Source organism: Engraulis encrasicolus, chromosome 14, assembly GCF_034702125.1.
Source record: "Engraulis encrasicolus isolate BLACKSEA-1 chromosome 14, IST_EnEncr_1.0, whole genome shotgun sequence".
NCBI lineage: Eukaryota > Metazoa > Chordata > Actinopteri > Clupeiformes > Engraulidae > Engraulis > Engraulis encrasicolus.
Window position 1 is genome coordinate 20,591,826 of NC_085870.1, and position 23,680 is coordinate 20,615,505.

The 23,680-nt window shown below is 42.5% G+C and overlaps 1 protein-coding gene across 1 annotated transcript; it reads left to right on the forward strand.

Moving 5' to 3' along the window:
• helz2a (helicase with zinc finger 2a) lies at positions 1 to 22,470 on the forward strand. The gene is made up of 20 exons (XM_063215165.1): positions 1 to 141; positions 1,640 to 2,698; positions 3,038 to 3,221; positions 5,322 to 5,426; positions 5,535 to 6,127; positions 6,266 to 6,937; positions 7,232 to 8,069; positions 8,202 to 8,277; positions 8,366 to 11,882; positions 11,984 to 12,069; positions 12,452 to 12,595; positions 13,072 to 13,233; positions 13,491 to 13,635; positions 14,256 to 14,372; positions 14,696 to 14,885; positions 15,470 to 15,604; positions 17,403 to 17,621; positions 18,394 to 18,559; positions 19,422 to 19,589; positions 20,502 to 22,470. The coding sequence occupies exons 2-20, from the start codon at positions 1,659 to 1,661 to the stop codon at positions 20,657 to 20,659; spliced, it is 8,715 nt and encodes a 2,904-aa protein (XP_063071235.1). The 5' UTR covers positions 1 to 141; positions 1,640 to 1,658; the 3' UTR covers positions 20,660 to 22,470.
• Positions 22,471 to 23,680: the final 1,210 nt, after the last annotated feature.

Below are 23,680 nucleotides of genomic sequence, written 5' to 3' on the forward strand. Positions count from 1 at the left end.
CGTTACCAAGGAAGTCATCTGATCAGAGCCCTTTAAATTCTTGTCAAACGTGTGTTGACGACCACAATGCACAGTAGGCTAATTCGAGACCCAGCGACATCAACTCATTTTCATCTGAGGTTAACGCGTTTTCCCAAAGGGGTGAGTAATAACATTCTATGCTTGCGTTGGATCCTATTAATTGGCATTCAGACTAGGTTGCACGCTGCGCATAGGCTGCATTAGGGTGAACATTATGATTAACATTAAATCACTGTACCTAGTGTCATTGCAGTCTTTATAGCCTACAATTAAATTCGCAAATTAGGCCCTACTGAAGTTATTCACGCAAAATCGCCATTATGGATGTTGCCATATAGTTCTACAGCATCGCCTATTTAGGCACTTCTCGTAAGCATCCTTCAGCCAACAGGTGTAATGTTTCCGTAGTATGCCTAGGCTAGCTCATCTAACAACTTTACTTTAGAAAGTAAAGCAACAAAGTAGGGTATTAGACTGGCCTATAGCCTAAAGAAGTTTAATCTGGTTTTTGTTTGTTTTGTTTCGATTTGTTGTTCTTCTTTAATTGAAGACCTAATCTAGCCCTTGAATAATGCTCAAAAGCCTGCAGAGGATGAGAAAACTGGTGGGTTACTACAGATATAATAGACTCCCATCATTATTATCAACAACGCCATCTTGTGTCCCATAACTGTAATTTCCACAAGATGTTCAAGTGTAGCTCCACAGTGCCACCGTGTGTCACGTTTTTATTATAACACAAGTAGGCCAAGCCCAGTCAATCTAACGTTTGACACGGGACAAATTGCTGTCGGCCTAGTAATCTTTTTTTGTTGTTGTAAACGCTAGGTGAATTTTAGTGACATGTTAAAAATCAGACTTTTTTCAAGGTCAAATTTAGAGATTCCCCGTTCATTTTCCCAAAGGGAGACAAGGGTACTATGTAGGGAGATATCAAACGTTCACAGTTGTTTACTAAGACAAAGATATTTTGTATGGCAAGTTGGCCTATGGTTGTTGTAAATTGTTGTGTTTAGGGAAGAGGGCAGCAATGTGTTCAAAAAGAGGGCCTGCACCTTTCAAGGTGGCTTTAGTTGTGTGGTGGCTTTGGCTTGGAATATAGAGCTTAATACCATATCAGAAAGTCTGGAGGTCGCACTCAAAGGAAGGAAGAGAGCAGCAAACTGTCACAGTAGCTACATGTACAGCAAACACACTTTTTTATTGATGACCTGATGAAGGCCAGTATGGCCGCAACGCGTAGGCCCATGTGTTTTTACACAGAATTGCCATGTTAAATTAAAGGCTTTTAATATTTTTCTCAAATCTCAGAGTGCCTCTGCTTTTTCCTTTCTTTTTTGGACTTACACTTCACCCGGTACATATGAGCACCTGAGTAATATTGTTTGCAAAGTCTCCTGAGCGCTTCAAGCCCTTTAGTGTCTTCTCAACACTTTTTTTTTTTTTTAAATGACATGGTTCAACAGTGCCTTTGCCACAGCTCTTCCACTTTTCAACGCGTTTCATGTGCTCTCTAATTTTTGCCAACTTTAGTAGTTGACAGGATTGCAATTACACAGGAGGACATTAAGTAAGCAATCAACCAACTAACAATTTGTTTTTGTTCTGCGCACCGTAGGACCCAATGCTGTAACAGAATGGCAGCACCAGGAGGGCCATCCAGGCCCGTTGACCTGTCGTCCCTTCTCAGAACTCACGAACTGCATGTGGCCTGTAAGTCGTGCTGCCGGCAAAAAGCCGAGATCACGTTCTGTCTTGCTGCAAACCCACACCAGTGCCGGAGAAACATCTTGCTGGTGAGGACAATAGGTCAAGACAGATGGAGGCCGGTTAACCCACTGCCTGGCTTCCTTCCAAGGCCAGTGAAATATGTGCAGTGCTGGAATTTCGTGGAAGGATCTGGTTGCAGGTCCCATGGTAGACACTGTTCGTTTGCAAGGAGCTCTGAGGAAGCGGCGGTGTGGAACTTCTTAAAATACTGGACAATAGAGCTCAGTGAGCTCATCAAAAGGCTAGATGGGGTGCCAAAGCATTCGCCCAAGCCTGAAGATTGCGCTGGAGGCACAGACACAATCTTGAGGCAGTATCCTGGTTATTTCTTGGAACTGTGCGAGACCTGCCTCCATAACACACCCCAAAGAATATCCGAGTGTCAATATGGCAATTCATCCAAGCAAACGCCATGTTGCACCTCTGAGCATCCCTGGAAACCCATCCTGGTGTTCTCTCAGAGGAGTCAGGAAAAGAATGTGGAATTCCACGAGATCAGGCCGCGGCCCAACAAACCCTACTCACAGTGGCACTACTGCAAGTACGTGATGGGGGGGCAAACCTGCTGGCACGGGCGCCGCCGCTGCTGGTTCGCTCACAGCGCTGTGGAAATGGCCGTCTGGACAGAGGAAAGCAAGGGCCAGGATCGCTCCAGACTTCTGACAAGAAAAGATACACAGGCGTCGCAGCGACCACGGGCGAACTCCATGCCACCGGGGTCAGAGAAGTCAGGGAAGCATGAGGTACACTACTGCAAGGTGTGTCGCCACAAGTTTCGTTCCGAGGAAGAGTACATGAACCACTGCTTCACCAGTGAACACAGGAGACACATATTTGAGGACGAGTTAATGGAGCCAAAATACAGAGACCCACCCGAGACATACCATTCCTTCCAAATGTGTCCAAGGTACGTAGAAGCATGCTACACCAAGACAGTTAAAAGTCATGTCAAAACATCTAATCAAATTGCATGTTTATAGCAGTTTCAGTCATTTTAGATTGCCATTGCTAAAACATAGAATAAATAATAATGAAAGACTCAATATCAATGAAACATAAAATCTGAATTGCTCACATGATTTAAAAAAAAACTGATCGAAAAGGATCACTGTAACCAAAAATATAACTGTGCCAAAAATAAAAAATAACAATGTTTCCTGCTATGATGACATATGTATACAGGCTGACATAAAATTGGCTTAAAAAAAAAAAAAAAAAGATAGTTGATTGGACTCTTGCTCCACAGAGCTGGCACGTGCGAGCACGGAGACCGCTGCATGCAGGCCCATTCGGCGGAGGAGCTGCAGGAGTGGCGGAGGAGAGCCAAGGCGTCCAGGAGGAAGGCCAAGGTGGCCGAGGAGCAGGAGCTGCTGTCCTACCAGGACCGCCTGCTGGAGGAGTACAGGAGCAGCTCCCAACCCCATCACATCGTGAGTGGGGTTTTTTTCGACTTTATTTGACAGGACAGTGTGAGAGGTGGACAGGAAGCGAATGGGGAGAGAGACGGGGAGGGGTCGGCAAAGGACCCGGGTCAGCCGCATGGCAGGTGAGTGCCCTACCGGTTGGCCATGGCAGGGCCCCCACATTGTGAGTGTTATGTTATGCATACCATTCTTATTATTACAGTATGTACGGTGCGGTGTATGTAAGTAAGGCTGCTAGAGGAGAACAGGAGTAGCGCCCAACTCCACCACATTGTGAGTGTTACGTTATGCATTACCATACTTATTACAGTATGTACGTACGGTGTGGTATGAGGAGTACAGGAGTAGCGCCCAACTCCACCACATAGAGAGTGTTATGCATTATTATCATACTTATTACAGTATTAATAGAGAGATAATAGTAGAGATTAAAATCAACTTCTGTATATTTATTCCATCTTCCATCTTCTTCTTTTAGTCACACTGCTTTTTGTATGTGTGGGCTGTTTAGGTTGAGGTAAGGGGGTTTTCTTTCTGAAAACAAACCATGTAGCTGAGATTTATTGTACTACTGTATATCACTACAGTATTACCAGAGATTCTTTAAGTATAGAGATATGCCAACATAATAGGTTTCTGTGGGCACCTAACATGACCAGGTTCCGGTCTGCCTAAAGGGGCGTGTCATAATGCTCCTAGCATTGAATAGAACAGTCCTCAGGTCTGCCTAGGTCTGCCTAAAGGGGGATTTCCCCCCCAGTAATAGAACCAGGAAACAATGGGTCAATGGAACCTCTCTCTCTACTCTCTCTGGTATTACAGATGTGACTCAACACTGTCTGCAGGAGGTGCAGGGGTCCATTGTCAAATTAATGTAACACTTAGTTTGTTGAGTTATGTCCTACAGGAGCTTCTTAACCCCTTAGCATAGCACTATACTGCCCTACAATTTCAGAACGCAGTATAATTCAAAATGGCAAACTGAGAAATCAGTTTCCTTTCTGGCCACGCAACTGTGTTGGAGGTAAAGCGGTGATGACACTTCCATATAATACTTTTTTATGGTGGAAATTTATGCACACAAGAAAAAAACAAAAAAAAACAACATTCTCATTACTTTTTAGCTGAAAAATCATTATACTGCGTTCTGTTGTGGTATTACTGTCTACACCAAAACCACGGTGTCAATGGAGAAGTGCAGTATAATGCGCATTATACTGCGTTCTTGGCTAGTACGACGTAACCTCCTAAAACCAAAAAGCGCAGTATAATCAGTTTTTAGCGTTTTTTTCTGAAACGGGACCAAGTTGGACCAAAAAAATGTAAAGGTATTTTAAAGCCAATTTCCGGTCTAAACCCATTTTCGACCATTTTCAAGATACTGCGTTCTGATATTGTAGGGCAGTATGGCTCTCTGTAATGTCATAGCAATGTTGTTATGATGTAGTTAAGCATTTTCAGCAAGTGAATAGTGTCGCCGGCGACCGCAGCTGCAGTAAGAGGCTGGCCATTTACATAAGTGAATAGTGTAACATAATGTAGTGTATAGCTGCTAATTATGATGATCTGTATGAGCTGAATATTCAGTAATATTACAGTGCTACCCTGCAGACCTATGATAAAACCCAGAGACTTTGTTGTCTAAAGGGGACCGCTGTCATTTCCCTTTCTGCAGAGAGGAGCCTTAACTTTATGCTGCATCTGCGTGAGCATGTACATATGTGAAGCTATGTTTGGCAGGGGTGGGGAACCTTGAGGCAGTTTTATCCGGAACCGATATAATTTCAATGTTAAGCTTTGCATGAAATGTGACAAATTTTGTAAAGGAATCTTAGAAATTACATTTGCAATACAATTAAACTATATTCAGGGGACCTAGAGAAGGTGGGGCCTGTTTTAAAGGTGATTGCCTTCAATACAGGCCTAAAGTGCAGGGGGAAATCCAGGATAATGTTCATAGTACGGCCCTCGGAGGACTTTTACGGCCCTTGGAGGAATTTGAAGAGGCCCCCCGAAGGAAAAAGGTTCCTCTGCCCCTTATCTAAATGTATTGACCTCTCCTTGATCCCTCCCATAGTAATAGTAAGCACTTGTCTTATTTGGCAGATATCTGAGAAATTCTCTGGTGCTACAGTTACCTGTGATAGCGACCTGTACACATGTGTGAAAGAGAATGTTCCCTTGACGTGGACATTTACTGTTATTTCTGAGGTAAGTTATTACACTTTCATTTCAAAGATATGACAATGTACAGTATACTACGTATTTTGTTATCGCACTTGGGTCAGCCTACAAAGTGAAATTTTGTTCCTTTTCCAGAGAGCTTTAGCTGTGACTGCACTGCTTAAACAGGAGCCTGGTTGTTCATTCACATTAGGTGAAGACAGCAAGGAAAATCTCACCTACTCCAGGGGTGAGTGGTACCTCAGTCATGGCGATCACAACAACAACCCAACATATGAAATGAAGGTGTCCTTCGTATCCCTCCACCCTGGCGTGTTTGAACAGTGGCTAGTGTTTGACTTTGACACTCGGCCAGTTCTCCTGTGCAAACTCCAGGTCAGAGTTGGCCTACCGGAGATCTGTGACGTACATCAAGTCAGAGTTGGCGTGGAACCATCCCCCAGACCCCTACCAGATATCTGTGACGAACACCCAGCCTCAACAAGGTTCTTGCCTCCAGATCGGGTGGAACCGAGACTTTGGAACCGAGGTGACAGGGTCATCGTCCCATGCTTGGACCGCACTGAAGCAGAAGAAATACTTCTGAGCGAGTTTAGGCGCCCTGAAATAAACCGCCATTATGATCAGCTGTTTGATGACCTGGATCCCATTACCAGTGCAAACTACAGGGACCAAATGCACAACTTCCTTTACCAAGAGGAACTTGCTGAAGAAGACATAGTTTGCAGGTATAGTTAGTAGTCTAGAGCCTAGGTTTGTTTTAAAAAATATATATTTTTAATAATAAATAAATAATAATGATGTTTTTGACCAAAATGTTTCCTTAAGTGTCAGCTTTCTCAGTCTGTGTAATTGTGTTTATACAGGCTTAATGTTCGCGGAGCCATAAAATTCTCCAAAACTTTGTGTGACAAGACATTTGGCCTAAAAATAGCTCGAGACGGGGAACTTTTTGGTGCCCTGGAGACCTCTCATGCACTGACTCCAGACACTCCAGAGGGTGTGATGCTGAGGAGACGGGTGGAGTCTGTGCTTGTTGGGGAGATGACCAGCACCGGCGACCAGAGGCGAGCGGTGTACGAAGCTCGCATCCTTCCAGACACAGCCAGTGAGAAAAGCATACACCTGCAGCTGTCAAGCCGGTGCTGCGCCGACCTCGGCCTTGTCAATGATCAGACGCGCGAGATGGAGGTGCAGTTCCAGCTGAATCGCCTCTGGTTCTGTGAGATGCACAAGGCCGTCAATCTTCTCCCAGACTTCCATCACGTACTGCCAGATTTTAGATCCACGTGTGTTCCAGTGTATTCAAACAAACTCCCCAGTGAAAAGCGCCAGCAGTACCTGAAGGACCTCAATGAGAAGCAACAAGCAGCAATGGCCATCATCCTTGGACGCACTGAGGGCAGCAATACCAGTGTGGCGCCACTCTTGATATATGGGCCCTTTGGAACCGGAAAAACACGAACTCTTGCTGCCGCAGCTGTAGAGCTAATGAAGGAAGACCGCAACAGAGTCTTAATCTGCACACACACAAACAGGTACAGTGATGTCCAGCTAGCTTGTTGGCAATTCAGTTTCATCCACAGTCCTCCAGTGCTGCGCCATGTACATAGTATGTGATTAGTGCACACCATTCACTTCGCTGTTCACTGTAATATTGAAGACCCAATCACCACAAAAATTATAACATTACAGGATATTTGACCATTGGCTTTCTAGTACTGTAATACCAAACCTGTAATCAGGGGTTGAAAAAATATATATATAAATAATCCTAAATATGATATTGCACATTAAATTGTCTTAATTTGTTTGCTTTGTCTCCTCTCCAGCTCTGCTGATCTCTATGTGAAGGATCATTTCCACAAATACAGATCGTCTGGAGACCTTAACGTCAAGCCCCTCAGAATAAAAGCACAGGAAGCATCTCCGTGGAGCACCGATCCCATAACAAAGGCCTACTGCCTGCTAACAGACGACCTGCATTCCTTCATACTCCCCAGCAGAGAAACAGTGGATGGCACAAGAATCCTCATCACGACCACTGGTGTGGCTCGCCTTCTCAAGGACCTGAACCTCCCAGAAGACTACTTCAGCCACATCATGATAGACGAGGCCTCCCAGATGCTGGAGTGCGAGGCGCTGATGGCGGTTGGGCTGGCAGGTCCTGCCACGCGAGTAGTCCTGGCTGGAGATCACATGCAGATGGGGCCCAAGCTGTTCTCCGTGGATGACGACAAGCGCTCAGACCACACCCTGCTCAACCGTCTCTTTCATGCCTACCAGTCGGAAAAGAGCGGCAAGGCTGGGCAAAGCAAGATCATTTTTAACGAGAATTACCGCTCCACCAAAGAGATTGTGGACTTTGTGTCTTCTTGCTTCTACGTAAAAGGGGAAACGGTCATCAAGGCCAGAGGAAATGTTGCCGCTCATCCTAAACAGTACCCCTTGATGTTCAGTCATGTTCGTGGCGAGTGTCATCTAGACACAACAACCATGTCTTGGTACAACCCTGAACAGGTTTCAAATGTGGTTGAGATTGTTCTTGAGCTTCTCTGTAACTGGCCTGAGGAGTGGAAAGTTGGAGTGGATGTTTCTGACATCGGCAATTCCTCTCAAGACACTCAACACTTTGCCTCCGACATCTGCATTCTCTCTCAAGGCACTCAGGTATGGCACAAACTTTCAGTAGTTTATCATTTATATTCTTAGACGCATTAACAATAGAATCATATCTTAAAAACAAAAAAAAATGTCAAACAAAAAATCAGCATTCATCTTGTTCTTTTAAATACATAACAGGTGCGCCACCTCAGGTCAGCTTTGAGAAATGTAAACTTGCGCAGTGTCACAGTGGAGAATGCAGAGAACGTTCAAGGTATGTAATTTCTGGGAGATTTCATTTGAGTGTAGAAGTGAATGTTAGCAATGTTAGAAACTAATCAAAGATCCTTTTTCTGTCATAGGTAAACAATATCGAGTGATCATCCTTGTTACAGTCCACACCAAAGATACTATGAAACCTTTCACGTCTAACTGCCTGGAGTTCTTCAATGATGCCCGTGTCCTGAATACGGCCATGACCAGAGCCCAGTCTCAGGTGATAGTAGTAGGAGACGCTGCAGCTCTCTGCTACTTCGGGAAATGCTCCAGAACATGGAGGTGTTATGTAGAACACTGCATCGAGAAGCAGGGTGCCCGACCCGAGTATCTGACCCAGTCTTTTCTGAAGGACGAGATCAGGGAGATCTCGAGATTTGTCCGGGCACAGGAAGAGGATAGCAGCGATACTGATTCGACAATATCAGATACACCTGACGTTATTGACTTTATTCTTCAAGAACTCCTTGACGAAAGTAAAGACGTGAAAGTGAACGTAACGGAGGAAGGCTTGGTGGATATAATCAGAAATGACCATATTGACCAGACGTCTGATGAAAGTGAGGAGAAGCACCACGTGGTCCAACAGGAACCTGCATTCCTCCAGCCGAACGATGAAGAGAACAAGATTCCAACCGGACATGACTACAAACGCTGCAAGATTGTGATGGACAGATACGACTCTGGCCATGCCATACCACTGGATGAACCAACTTCAAGGATCAAAATCAGCGGACGGGAAAATATTCGCGGTTGTTTTCATGGTGATGAGGTGCTCGTGGAGGTGAATGAAGAAAGCTCAGCCGTTGTTGGAAGAGTACATGCAGTGGTGGGATCTTCTTTTTCCAACAGGAAGTATGTGTGCACTATCGAAAAAACTGATTACCAAGTGATGACCCCAATAAATAAGTGTGTCTCCAAAATATACACTCCATTTTGGAAAGACAAACAAAATTATATCGCGATACGAGACCCAGACAGAGGGGTGAATTTTCTGAAAATTAATGAGGAATCAAAGAGAAATTACCTTTTTGTTGTACAAGTACTGCAGTGGCGAAAGGATTGTTTCTATCCTCTAGGCATCGTTGTGAAAGTCATCCCAAGAGTGACATCATTGGAGGCTGGCCTTGAAGTACTAGACCTGGAATATCAGCTGTCAGATCAGAGTCCTTCACTTGATGACAATGAAATGCAAGCACTTCAGGAGCGGCTCTCCCAAGATGGTCGCAAGGATTTCCGCAACATCATAACATTTACCATAGATCCTGCACACTCACAAGACCTTGATGATGCCATTAGTGTTAGAGATCTAGGGCAAGATTACGAAATAGGGATTCACATAGCAGATGTTGCTCACTTTGTGGTCAAAGACAGCAGATTGGATGACTATGCTAAGCAGCAAGGAACCACGTTCTACCGACCTGCTCCTGGTACCACACCAGCGTACATATTTCCAAAAGAGCTGAGTGAAGAATTTTTCAGCCTGCTTCCTGGAAGTGATCGACATGCTGTGTCACTCATGGTAGTCGTTGATAAGATGTCATACCGCATAAAGTCATCCACTTTTCACCTTTCAGTGATTTCCTCAGACAGAAAATTGTCCTATGAAGAAGCAGAGGAAATCCTTCATAATTCAGGGACCAATGGCGCAAGGCGAGACATGTGCTCTGACACCTTGGAAGGCTGCCTGATTATTGCATCCCGCTTCACAGAGGCTCACCGCAAGGACCGAAAAGTGGATGACTGGTGCTACAAGTCCCCAGATGAGGACTCAATAGTTGGCAGCCGTCTTTCTCACAGAGTGGTGGAGGAGCTTATGGTTCTCTTCAACCACAGTGTTGCCCAGATACTGCTGAACAATGAGACGTCTAAGTCCTGTACGCCACTGAGGTGCCAAGAAGGGCCAAAAGCAGATGACCTTCAGCAGTTACGGGCCCAATGCAGCTCATGGATCCCTCTCTCCATTCATCTGTCTCACCTCCTCAGAAATGAGGCTGATATAGTGACCCTCCCTGAAGCTAACAGAAATGCAGTGAACATGATGCAACAAGAACATGAAGGCACCTTTTCGGTACTTACATCACTTCTTGAGAATATTCAAACAGCAGCCAAGGAGAGAGACATCAACAGAATTGTTGATCTGATCACAACCGATGATGTACACCCACAGTTGTTGCCCATTATCCGTGCTTTTCGGAAGCTTGTTCAGAGGAGCTATGTCCTGCGTTCCAACTCATCTCACTCCTCAAGGGTAGGGCACTTTGACCTTGACCTAGACTGCTACAGCTGGGCATCGTCACCAATCCGCCGCTATGTGGACGTCATCGCTCAAAGGGTTCTCCATTCTGTTCTCGAAAACAAAAAGATCCCTTACACACCTATTGAAATTGACCAGGCATGCGTGATCTTCACTCTTAACAATTACAAGCAGTCCAAGTACGACAGAGACTCCCACAGCCTTCACTTTGCTTCTGAATTACAATCAAAGGGCGCAAGAAAGATCGCCTTTGTCACTGATATCCCTCGCAACAGCAGCAGTTTCCGGATATCATTCCCATTGCTGCGACAGTCGATGTATAACGATGTACCCATCATGTACAGAGACCTTCAGTTAGCAGACCAACCAGATGTGCACACAGGCTCTTTGGTTCTCAAATGGAGTCGAAGGGTTTACTCTTTTACCCGTGACGACATTCACTCTGAACTGGAACAACAAGCTCCAGATGTTCTGACTACGCAGGTGTCAGGACAGGGATGGCAGGAGTTGTTGTCTTGCATCCGGACAGAGAACTGGCAGGATTTACTTGAGTATCTCCCACAAATCACCGCCGAAGTACAGATTGGTGGAACGTTTGGCTCCACAGACCTAGCTGGAGACATGGCAAAGTACAGTAAACCAGAAGAAATTCAGAAACATTTTGTCGATTTGGCACTGCATCTCAAGCCCGGTGACACGATTGAAGTGCAACTTGGGACAGACACCGTGAGGGGTCTACTGGTTCCAGCCGTGCAGCTCTTGGTTGTGAATAGTGGTCTTGAGATTTGCCTGGAGCACGGAAAAGACCCAATTGAATGTTTCTCCAAATATGCTCTCCGTGCCTCCAAGAATGCGTACCCCACATACAATGACTACCAAAAAATATGGGGGCCTCTGTGCGAAATGGAATCTGCATGCAGTGCAGTTGCAGAAAACGAAAGCATTGTCTTGGAAGATGTGGAGCTTACATGGAAACGTGCTCAACGAGATCAGGACCTGACTGGATTATTTAAAATACCGGATGAGAAGAGGAAGCAGTGGTGTCTGGACTGTGACTTCAGCAATTGTTTCCTGTGCATCAGAATGAGACGAAATGAGAATGATTTCCTACCAGAGATAAGGAATGAGCTGACTGGATGTAAATATCGAGACCTCACAAGTATGACCAATGTCATCTGGGTTGCCCATGGTGTAACAACGTCCGTCAAAGAGTATGATGATGATGACAAGACCAAGGAGGTCAGATTCCGCATTAATCACTTGACTTCGACCAACAGACCAAATCGAATCTTTGCAGAGAACACAAGATTCACTGTTGAACTGATTCCTAAACTCCTCCCAGATGTGTAAGTTTCGCATGTTCAAAAATTCAAATCACAGAATTCAGTTAATTCCTCTAAATTGTCTGGGTTGACATATTTTTTATTTGCTTGTTTTTGCCTCTTAGGAGAAAGGAGAGTGCTGTGGAAAAGCTTACCAAGGCAAACAATTTGGTGAAGAGTATTGCCATTAATAGAGGCTTACATTTTGATAGTGAGTATACTGTATAACTCATCACAAAACAAAGCTTTAACCCCTTAAGACAAGACATTATAAATTAGCTGTTACCAGGATGGCAATGAACAAGTCATAATGTAATACTAAAGGCCCTGTGCACTGTCATAGTAGTTTAGTACTATAGTAGTTAACTTTCAATGTCTATTACAGCGTGCCAGGAGGTATGGCGTGCATTAAGGGGCTACGTTTGTTTATTGTCAGTGTGTTAAGTACACACTGAGTTCCTGTTAAGTGTATGAAATGTGTTATATAGTACATAAACCTGCTTAGTTCTTTAACCTAGACAGGTAATAAAAAATCACATAGCCAAGTCTAGAATATTAATATCATGTTGGTTTCATGTTGGTTTATTTCACAGACATCAAGACCATCGGAGGACTAAATGGGACTTATGTTATGGAGAACCACCACGCCCTTGGATTTCCACCTTTGAACAGAAGTCAGACAAGAGCCATAAGGGAAACCTTGAGGAACGGCTTTACACTTATACAAGGCCCTCCAGGTAATGGAAACATCACAAACGTGTGTTGGCACAATGGCTTAAGGGAATTTGTTTTTATTTTGCATTAAAGAGAATTAGTTATACTTTAAAGGGGAAATTAGACACATTTTGTAATATTTGGTACATGTTTTATGATTTCCTAAGGGATAATGAAATTGAAGTAGAGGGCTGGGATACTGTGGGAGTTTAGATGAGAATTTGTTTTGTTGTACTGTAGGTGATTTTTGGTTGTTGGGATAATGATGATGGTTATTGTGTTTTTTTCCCCTTTCTTTTTATTATTATGTTTATTTTTGTTTTTGTGTGTGTGCCTTGGGTTTGGGGTGGGTGTGGGTTCGTGATGTTGTGTGTTATATATAAAAATACTTAATAAAGAAATGTTTGAAAAAAAAGGAAACATCACATACATCACAAGATAATGCAAATGCAAAGCCAATAAACATTCTTTTAAAAATGTCTTTGATTGTTCTCCACAGGAACTGGAAAAACTGTTGTGGGAGTCCACGTTGTTTATTGGTTCTTTAAACACAGTCAGAAAACAGCACCAATGAAGCAGAAAACGGAAAGTGACGAGCCATCGAAGAAGAAATGTATTCTGTACTGTGGCCCTTCCAATAAATCTGTTGATGTTGTTGCAGGTAAAAAAAATGCTTTTACTTTGTTTATTTTTTAAAAACCCTAAAATACAATACATTTTGTTGTAGAAATAGTTATCTTTTCTGTTTGATTTTACGCACACTCTATTTCATTGCATTCATTTTTACTTTATAATATTATACTATGTTATTGCATATTACTAAGCTGTCGTTATTGGCAAGAGTTTGATTCACATTCTTGGAAGTAGCATACAGTATTGTTACGGTTTACTTACTCCATCTACTGTATGTCCATAAAGGTCAGCTGGTGAAACTGACTGCTGTGCTCAAACCGCTGAGAGTCTACAGTGAACAGATGGAGATGCTGGAGTACCCATATCCTGGAAGCCTTCTAAAGCTCTCGCGCCACTCACAGAGAGAGGGGAAACCCAACGCTGAGCTCAGGTGAGAGGGTAGCCCTGAGCCTGATTTGTATGGCTAGATTCATGACTAAAAAGCTCTTGGCCTGGTTAAGTTGCGTTTAAATCGAGTTGGCAAATGGTGGACTGAACTTATATCTATAGATATAGATGATGTGAATTTCAAGAGATGTTGTAAGGGCCAGTGAGAGGGCATAGTACTGTATGCATTTCTCAAACAAGACCTTACTGTACAACGTGGCTAGTAAATCCAGCAATAGCTTGACTCAGGGCTTAGGAAACATGTAGCATTGATTCACCTAATGTGTTATCATTTTCTCCCAGTCAGGAAAGTTTAAACCTTCCTCCAAACATACTAGTCCATGGTGCAAAATACAAGCATCCATGGTGCCACATACAAGCATCTTTTGCCTTTTAAGCGTGTGCTACTACCTGTTTGCCTAAAGAGGCAACACCTGTCTACAGAGAAGGTGAACATTATACATTACAGTACATTTCCGTAACGTTGCACTCTTATCTCATATGCTACAGCAGTAGACAACCATGGATCCAGTGAATGGTGATGGAGCATTTAGCTAGTTACAGGTAAATGATTATATTTGCAGTGTGTACTACTTACCTCCATTCTGTTGCTCCCTTTTGTAGGTCCATAACTTTGCATCATGTGATGCGAGGGCCACACAATCCACACTCGGCGAAGATACGAGCCTTTGACCTCCGAATAAAGCAAAAAGACACCCTTGCTGAAGAGGAAATTGAGCTGTAAGGCATTCTTTAGTTTCGGTTCATCTCTTTACTTGTATTAAATGCCAGAGGAGACAACCTTTACCTTAGAGGACATCAATGTTTAAACTAGTTGTTTTCTTAAGAGAGGGAGCCCTGCTGTACTCAGTTGCCAACATCTTATTATATCGATTTAAATTAAAATAGTATATTATCATTGTTTTAGTGTAAATACTGTTTTTTCGTTGTTTTAGTGTGGCATATGGACGATCACTTTCTACAATCACTTCCCTTTTCAAAGTAGCTCTTAGCATAGCTTTGGCTTCTGAAGATCTTCCCTATTTTCTTTTATCACATTACAGCTACAAAAAGACTCTGCAAAAGGCTCGCAAGTATGAGCTGGAAAGGCATGACGTCATCCTGTGTACCTGCACCGCGGCATCGCACCCAAACTTTAAGGTACTCGATCCCCAGCAGATCATCATCGACGAGTGCGCCATGGCAACAGAGCCCGAGGCCTTGATACCGTTGGTCGCTAACCAGCCCGAGCAGGTAGGTTCAGTGTGTGTGTGTGTTTGAGTGTGTACAGTGTGTACAAGCAGCCTGATCCTTAAAAAGGTGGAAGTAGTTTATTTTACACAAGTGCATTCTGCATGTTGGTTCCGATACATTTTGTTGTTACAGTTTGAGACAGTGCTGTTAAAAGTGTACTACAGTGCAGAGGGGGCATTGGCCGGGGACGCAAATTATTGTAGGATCAACGCTGTACCTGAACGCTGAGCAATGCAATTCCACTTAGCCAACATAAGCAACTTGGAATTGGGATGAGAGAGGGCTAACGATAATGATAGGACATAACTGGAAATGCACAACAATACCTCTTCTTATTACATGTTCTATGTATGGCTGCTGTTGCCCAGTCTGCACTTTATATATCTGGAAGGTTTTGTATAGGTACTTTAGGTGTAATGTATGTGTACTGTCTATGTCTAATTGTCTATGTCCATACCTAAAGTCTATGTCTGCATGGGAAAGTAAGAAACGTAATTTCAATTCTTTGTATGACCAGTGCACGTAAAGAAATTGACAATAAAACCGACTTGACTTGACTTGATGAAAATGTTCCCTGTCCCCAGATCGTCCTAATTGGTGACCACAAGCAGCTAAAGCCAGTGGTCAAGTCTGATGTTGTGGAGAGGTTAGGGATGAGCAAATCCATCTTTGAGCGCTACAGGGAGAGAGCCCTGATGCTTGATATGCAGTACAGGATGGTGAGTAGCTTCTCTTTTTTCAGAGATGTTTAGTAGATACTACATAGCTGCTGTATGAGTATTGGTCACCATGATTTTTCGAGCCTAATCTCCTGATAAGGAATTGTCTCCAATTTCTCATGCAAACCATCATCCCAGATGGCGTCTATATTCCAACACTTCCCCTGTTGTCTAGAGCACATAGAAGGCTTCTGATTGGTCTAGCTGTGCCCTTCCCAAAACCATCCCTAAACTTAACCTGTCAGTAATGCAATGAGTTTTACATTTGTGCCCTGACCAAAACTTTCCCTAAACCTAACCTGTCACAGACAGCTGCATGGCCACTGTGCATGTGTGTCAAAGGGAATGCATCCTAATCTGGATGCAATCTCAGTTCTTGGTTTGCGTGAGAAAATAGACGCAATTCCTTCGAGATCATGTAGTTATTCCATGGGTTCCTTTTCCTTATGAAGACTATTAACTATTGTGTGCATTTCTGGAATCATGTGATCATGTGGCTTAAATAAATCTGCTACAATAGCAAATCTAGAATTCAGACTTCTACAACTCACTGGAACATTCTAATGAGTGCGTTAAATATGCAGTTCAGTATCCCGAATATGAGGCATATCCCTGTTATGGTCATATTCGGGATAAGGTGTTTCTGTGAGCGCAGAGCATTATATCCCGGTCTACATTCTTGACCATTATAGAATTCTCCTCAAATGCGTGTAGCCTGGATACCAGCGACAGCGTTCTATGGGAAGCCTCGGTATCTGGGATAAGGGGTTTACATGCGTCAGTATCCCGACTTCTGTTGGAATACTCCACCTAGAATATCCCGATTGCTCAAAGTCCCGACTACGGCCTTATCCTGGATACTGAAGTCAGGAAATGTGCTCAAACTCAAATTCGGGATACTTAATATCCCAATCATATTCGGGATACTGAACTGCATGTAAACGCACCCAATGTTGTAAAATGTAAATGTAAAATGTAAAAGTATTCTCTGCCCTGAAGGGGAGACAGTGTATCCTGACTGCTGATTGGCTGTAGTAATAAAGTCAAAAGCACATAGGCCAGTCGTTTGTCAAAATGTTCAGACCACAGTCATCATGATAAAATTGGCCCAGTACCTTTGGTTTGACTCCCTAACGGCCAGAAGGCCGAAACGTGTCAGAGTTTGGTTTCTGTAACACTTTTATATTTGATAGGCGAGAGTGCCATGGTATTTTGTCTTTTTTTCAGACCCAATATCTTGGTTTGATTCAATATTGTCCAATGTCCAATATCTTTGTTGAAACCAGCCATTAGAGGAGAGCAGAGGAGAGCCAAAGAGCAGCCCTGCTGCAGCAATCCTCCCTCACTGGGGTCAGCCCTATGTTCCCACAGCCCAATAGTCCCACAGCTTATTCCTGATGTTCCAGGTTCCCTCATTTTAAATAAATTATGTAAATATACCAGTAGGCCCTATGTCCCACAACTCAATGTTCTCCACATTTCCGAGTAAACTAAGAGAACGTGCCTTTCTCCCGGCCTTGGAACATAGGACCTAAATTTGAATAAGTTCTTAGAAATGTGGGAACATAAAGCAGCAGGAATATGCTGTGGGACCAATGGGCTGTAGGGCCAACGGGCCTAAAAATGAATGTTAAAAGTCTTGGTGATGTGGGACCGATGGGCTGTGGGAACATAGACACGCTCCCTACTCACCTACACATGCAAATATGATCCCAGCTGCTCAGCTCAATCATAACTGTGTGTACAGCATCAAATCTCGGTTTCTCTAACATCGTTGTCCCTTTGCACTCTTTTCCAGCATGAGGACATCTGTGAGTTTCCCTCTAAAGAGTTTTATGACGGCAACCTGAAGACGGGACCACGGCCCAATGCAAGACCAAGTGTTCTGATGAAGGACCCACAGCATGTAACCTCCATCATATTTGGACATGTAGAAGGGAAGGAGGCTGGCCTGATGGTATCCACTGAGAGGGGGAATGAAAATTCAATGGCAAACCTTCAGGAGGCTGAGCAAGTGGTATGGAAACTACAACACTTAAGCAGCTAACCACAGAAGCTGACTAGCAAATTAACTAGCTGGCCAAAATAATTACCTGCTGTACATTAGTGTATGAATGACTGAATGACTGACTGACTGACTGACTGACTGACTGACTGACTGAATGAATGAATGAATGAATGAATGAATGAATGAATGAATGAATGAATGAATGAATGAATGAATGAAAATATATTACTTACTCAATCGATCAATGTTTGATGGCATTATCAGCCTTTTGCTTCAGATACTTACATAACACTTGCACATAAATAAGATGATGTAATACATTTAATATAATACATACGGTAACAACATGAGTTAGCAGTTGTAGGCTATAACCAACAACAATTCCTTTTGAGTTTAAATCTTGAAATCTTGAGACTTTTATGGTTTGGTGACTGAATTGGAGAAACAAAATCAAGTCTTCACACCTTTATAATAGTCAGTGTTGCCATCGAAAATGTTGAACTATCTTACAAAAAGCACAAAATTATTGTTTGGAGGGCTTTTGGGGAGAAATTGTCGTACATGAACCAAATGGTTGTGGTAAGTCAACTGACTGAAAAATTAAATGATCCTACAATATGTGTTTTTGAACGTAGAGAGGACAAAATTATGGTACGAATACAATAATTATTGGTTACTGATGATAGTAGGCATTCTCTCACTGTGGTCTATTCTACTCCTGCCTTTGGGATGCCTCTGTTGCTCATATATCTTTGTGTTTTTTTGGCAACTTCTACCCTAGGTCCACATTGCATCGATGCTTGTACAGCGGTCCGGAATAGATCCAGGGCACATAGCCATCCTCACACCTTACAACGCACAGGTGGCCAAAATCACTGAGTTGCTGCGGGGTAAAGGCATCCCCAATATCACCAATATCACCGTCAGCACCATCATGAAGAGTCAAGGTAAAAACACTGTAAAAATTTGGCCCAAGTTATTTTTAAAAAATGCAACCTGCTGCAAGACGTTTAGTTTATTCAACTTGTAGGCCATGTACCATATGTAAATGTGTTGTGTGAACTTTTGATTGTAAGTTGAGCACATTTGAAATTCTGTGTGGAGGTTTGAGGTTGCATTGACTTACAAGTCTGTGACAAAATGTTATCACACATTTTTAAGTTGGTTAATCTATAATTAAGCTTAAGATTTTTGGGGGGACTTTTCAAGTCTTTATTAGTTTATACCAGATAGGACAGTGAAGGTAGTGACAGGAAGCGAGTTGGGAGAGGGAGACAGAGAAGGGTTGGCGAACCCGGGTTGGCTGCTTAGTAGACAAGTGTCCTACTGTTAGCGCCCTATTGAACTTTTAATGTGTTTTCTGAACTGTTAAACTTTCTTAAACTAGAAATGCACTCAGAGAGTGCAGACCTCTGCCAAGGAAGCTGTTTGATAGAACAATTGAGTATGTTACACCCTATTCTTTTTTTCAATTCTTTCTGTCTTCTTTTTGTGGAGTTAGAAACGTGAATGTCAAAATTGGCCCTATCCCACAATGGTGAAGAATCTTACATTAAAAAAAAATCCTGATCACGATCCGGATCACCTCCAAAATGTCATCACATGTTCCTTTGTCATTTCCAACAACTTTAAAAAGTTTCATCCAAATCCGTTCAAACTTTTTGCTGACAGACAGACAGACAGAAAAAAAAAACCAGACAAACCAATGCGACCGAAAACACAACCTCCTTGGCGGAGGCAATACATTTCCAACTGTTTCCCATGGTTAACGCAACCCTCTGTGCCCATCATGTGTTTTTTGATGAACAGGAAGTGAGTGGAGGTATGTTCTCCTGTCCACGGTGCGATCGTGTCCGGCTGCCGAGCTGGACACCAAGCCAACCAAGTCGTGGATGATGAAGAGGCTGGGCTTTGTAATGGACCCCAACCAGATTAATGTGGGAATCACCCGTGCCCAAGAGGGCCTCTGCATCATCGGTACGTATCTTTATTCTTTTTTACATGGCGCGTTAATGTCGCATTTATGTTGGGCTGGGTGATATGGAGGGAAAAAAAATCTCGATATATTTTGTCTATATCTCAATATACAATATATATCTCAACATTTTCAATTCCCCCTAAAAGAGACAAAAAAGTACACATGGCATTTATATACGTACATGCTTCGAGCTTGTCTGGTCTGTGTGCAGTCAGAAATTTGACAAATCGAAGTAACGGAGTGGAATCGTGGAGCATTCTCTTTGGTATTTCTATTATTGCTATGGTAACCGAGTCACAGACGGAAGGCAGAAGCATGCGCTGGTGCAAGAGCAGTGCGGAGGAAGAGAATTTGCATCTGGCAATCTCAGAATTTTTAAAGTTTATCACTTATCTCGATAAATTCGCCAAAATCTACTTTGAGATGTTTCTCCTTCTCAATATATCTTAAATCTCGATATATTGCCCACCCCCACTTATTTATTATTTTTTAACTAGTAGTTTCTCATACAGTTGTTGCATGTCTTAATAAAATGAATAGTATTACTAATTTGGTTAGTACATAGTAGTAGTAGTAGTGATACTTTATTGATCCCCAAGGAAACTACGAGCTAGTCAGGCCTGTATGCCTGTAAACCCAGAATTTATTGCTATCTTTTTGTGAAATTATAGTTGTGAAATTATATTAAAATAAAATCTGTCTGGAGCACTGTAGCTTGGTTGGTTATGGCGCCACGCAATATACCTGGGGAACTGAATCCAGCTTGAGGTCACACACCACACACACAGACACACTTGTTTTCTGTCACTCTTTACTGCCTTGTCCGCAATTAACACCCCCCACTCCCAAAAAGAGATAGATAGATAGACAGACAGACAGATACATTTATAAAATAAAACTTGTCATTGCAGGAAACCAGTACCTACTGCGGTGCAGTCACCTGTGGAGGAGGCTGCTGGCTCACTACCAGGACAAGGGCTGTGTGGTGGACGCAAGGAACATCCACGTACAGAGGCCGCAACCAGGGGCAAGCCAGAACAGAGGCGCCAGGAGCCTCCTCAGACACTGAGGGCAAGCCAGAACAGAGGCGCCAGGAGCCTCCTCAGACACTGAGTCTGTGGAGGAGTGCAGTGTACCCATACCATGCTCCGGCTGTACGCCTACAGGGACCCAGGTTCGAGTTCAGCCTGAGTCATTTCCCAACCCTACCCCATCTCTCTCTCTCTCATACCTTATACTGTCCTATCTGATAAAGGCTTTGGAAAGTCTAAAAGGGAGGTGTGTGTGTGTGTGTGTGTGTGTGTGTGTGTGTGTGTGTGTGTGTGTGTGTGTGTGTGTGTGTATGTGGGAGGGGGGGTCCAGGTTCAAGGCTAACCTGGATAATCTCTCTCTCTCTCTCTCTCTCTCTCTCTCTCTCTCTCTCTCTCTCTCTCTCTCTCTCTCTCTCTCTCCCTCCATCCATCCATTACTTTCCTGTCAAAAAGCCCCCCAAAAAAGACAAAAAACAACAAACAAAGAACAGAAAAAAGAAAGGAAAAAAGCCCAATAACTGGCTCTCATGCCAGCTCTGTCCTAATGGTTGGGAACTTTAAACTGAGAGTTCACAGGTTCGGACCTCATACAGGTAGAATCAATGTGAGTGGTCTTTCCTGTACCCTAATCTACGACTGAAATAATCTTGAGCAAAGAGCTTTGCTCCAAGGGATTGTACTGTGTACCTGAAACTGTTAATTGCTTGGGAAGAAAGCAAAGTGTAATGTTATTCTTTCTCTCACAATTTTAAATGAGGTATAATCATGTGGACCATTCATTTATTTTATTGGGTATTTGATCATGTTAAGTAACTAGAGTTTGTTCAAGATGTACAGGATGGATAATATTTTTTATATCTTTTACTTTGTATTATTTCTTATCAATTTTGTATTTGCAATGTCTTTATTAGTCTGAATGCTTGTTTTGTGTTGTGTTCTTCAAGAAACTGATATTTCTGAAACTTTGCACTTTACCTGTAATACCAGTGTCCAGAAACCTTGAGCTTTAGAGGAAGCACTTTACTTAATGTCATAATGGCATCTGTGTTCCATTTTTGCCCCACCAGTCCCTGTCAGCATTCCAGCCTATTTCTCCATGAAATGTCTTATAACTGACGCCGTTTTCCTCTGCGCCATAACTTCAGTTGACATAGTTTGGTGTGATGGCCCTATGTCTGATATCAGGGTTTTTTTTAAAGTGTGGTCCCCAGACCACCCCCACCATCATCATCATTATTGGTTGTCATGTCTTTTCTTAAGGTATTTATGCTATGCACTGTTTAAAGTACATGTTTATCCTCTTCATGCAACTCCAATTGTTGTAGGTCTGTGACACTGTACTGATTCATGACTTCAATTCAATTCTGTATGAAATAGGTATGATGGTATGGTAAGACCAGTATACAATTCTTCTGGTTTAAGGTTGCGAACTGTCATTCAGTCTGAGAATACATTTATCAGAATTGCCATGACCTCCCCTCTCGTATGTGTGGAACCCTGATCCACAAAAGATTTTTCCATCACTGCATCCAGCTTCAATTTGCTAGATGGCTGAAGTCATCTGTCTATTTTGTCTTATATCTGTTATATCTGTTTAGTCATCTGTTTATATTGACTTGGTGTATTATTGATATGCATCATATACAGTACAGCCTGTATCATACAGGGCTCTAAATTAGTATGTCATCACCAGCCAAAATGGCTTGTAGATATTAATCTTACTAGTCAAACCCACTCTCACAAATGGGTCAAAGTGCCTAGTAACGTGGTCTTTTCTACCAGCCAAAATGAAATTTCAGCAGCATTTGGCTGATTGACTGGCGTTAGTTTAGAGCCCTGATCACATACGCAATAAAATATGATTTTGCTATTATGAGTGTGGACTGAATTCCTTCAAGCTGCCTCTCATTTTTTTATATTCTTTTGCTGATATACATATGGACATTATATTTTAGCTTATTGTACAGCTTTAATTTGCTCAGGTTGAAATTCACCAGGGTAAACTGAAATTCACCAGGGTAACACAAATCACACGAAGCAATGAAACGCACAAGATCGTTTTATTAAAGAAAAATATATAGGGGTTCGACAAAATAACAGAAACGTCCTGTCATTTTAGTGTGGAAGCTTCCTCTTGCATCCACAGTTAATCCTGTTAGATCCTTCTTGGTGGTATGCAGACATGACTTGGGATAGAGTGGCTCTTGATACATCACAAAGACTTGCTGTCTCTGTCAAAGATGCAACAGTTACACGCGCACCAAGAAATTCTCCTTTTTGAACTCTGATATGTCACCCATAATGTTGTGTGTATTGCAAAATTTTGAGCAAAACTGTGCTCTTACCAGTGTTAATTTTGTCAGCTTTTTAAATTTAGTCTTAGTCACAATGACGAAAATCAATTTTAGTCTGAGTCATATTTAGTCATTGCCATCCCTATTTAGTCTTAGTTTTAGTCTAAATGACGAAAATCAATTTTAGTCTTAGTCATTTTAGTTAAAAATTTACATAATAGAACTTCTGCACACACTACTTCTCTTTTTAACTAGATCATTGACTGTACAGAATAAACCTTCTCCGCACACTGCTTCTCTTTTTAACATATATCACACTGTACAGAATAAAACTTCTTCACACACGGGTTCTCTTTTTCTGTATTTTATTTACCTGATGGCCAGTTGTACAGAAGGAACAGAAAGTTTCTGATGCAACCTAGGGGAGGAAACAACACACCCATTGACATTGACAATACAAATGCGAGAGACAACACATCAGGACAATGTGACATGGCACTGATTCTTGAGAAAGCGGCTAAAACATGTCTCTGCAATAAACTGCCAATTCTGTTGAAAATTAACTACATTTTCATGAACAAAATGAATCCAGGTAAAGACACAGGAGTCTGTTACATAATTGTACAGTCGTTTGAAATATTTAAGTGTGATTTTATTACTTTTCATGGCTATAAACCTGCCCACACCCTGTAAAAACAGCTGTCCCAAGGACAGACATCATCATTTCAATTGACTTAAAATGTAAAAATCACTGATATTATTGAA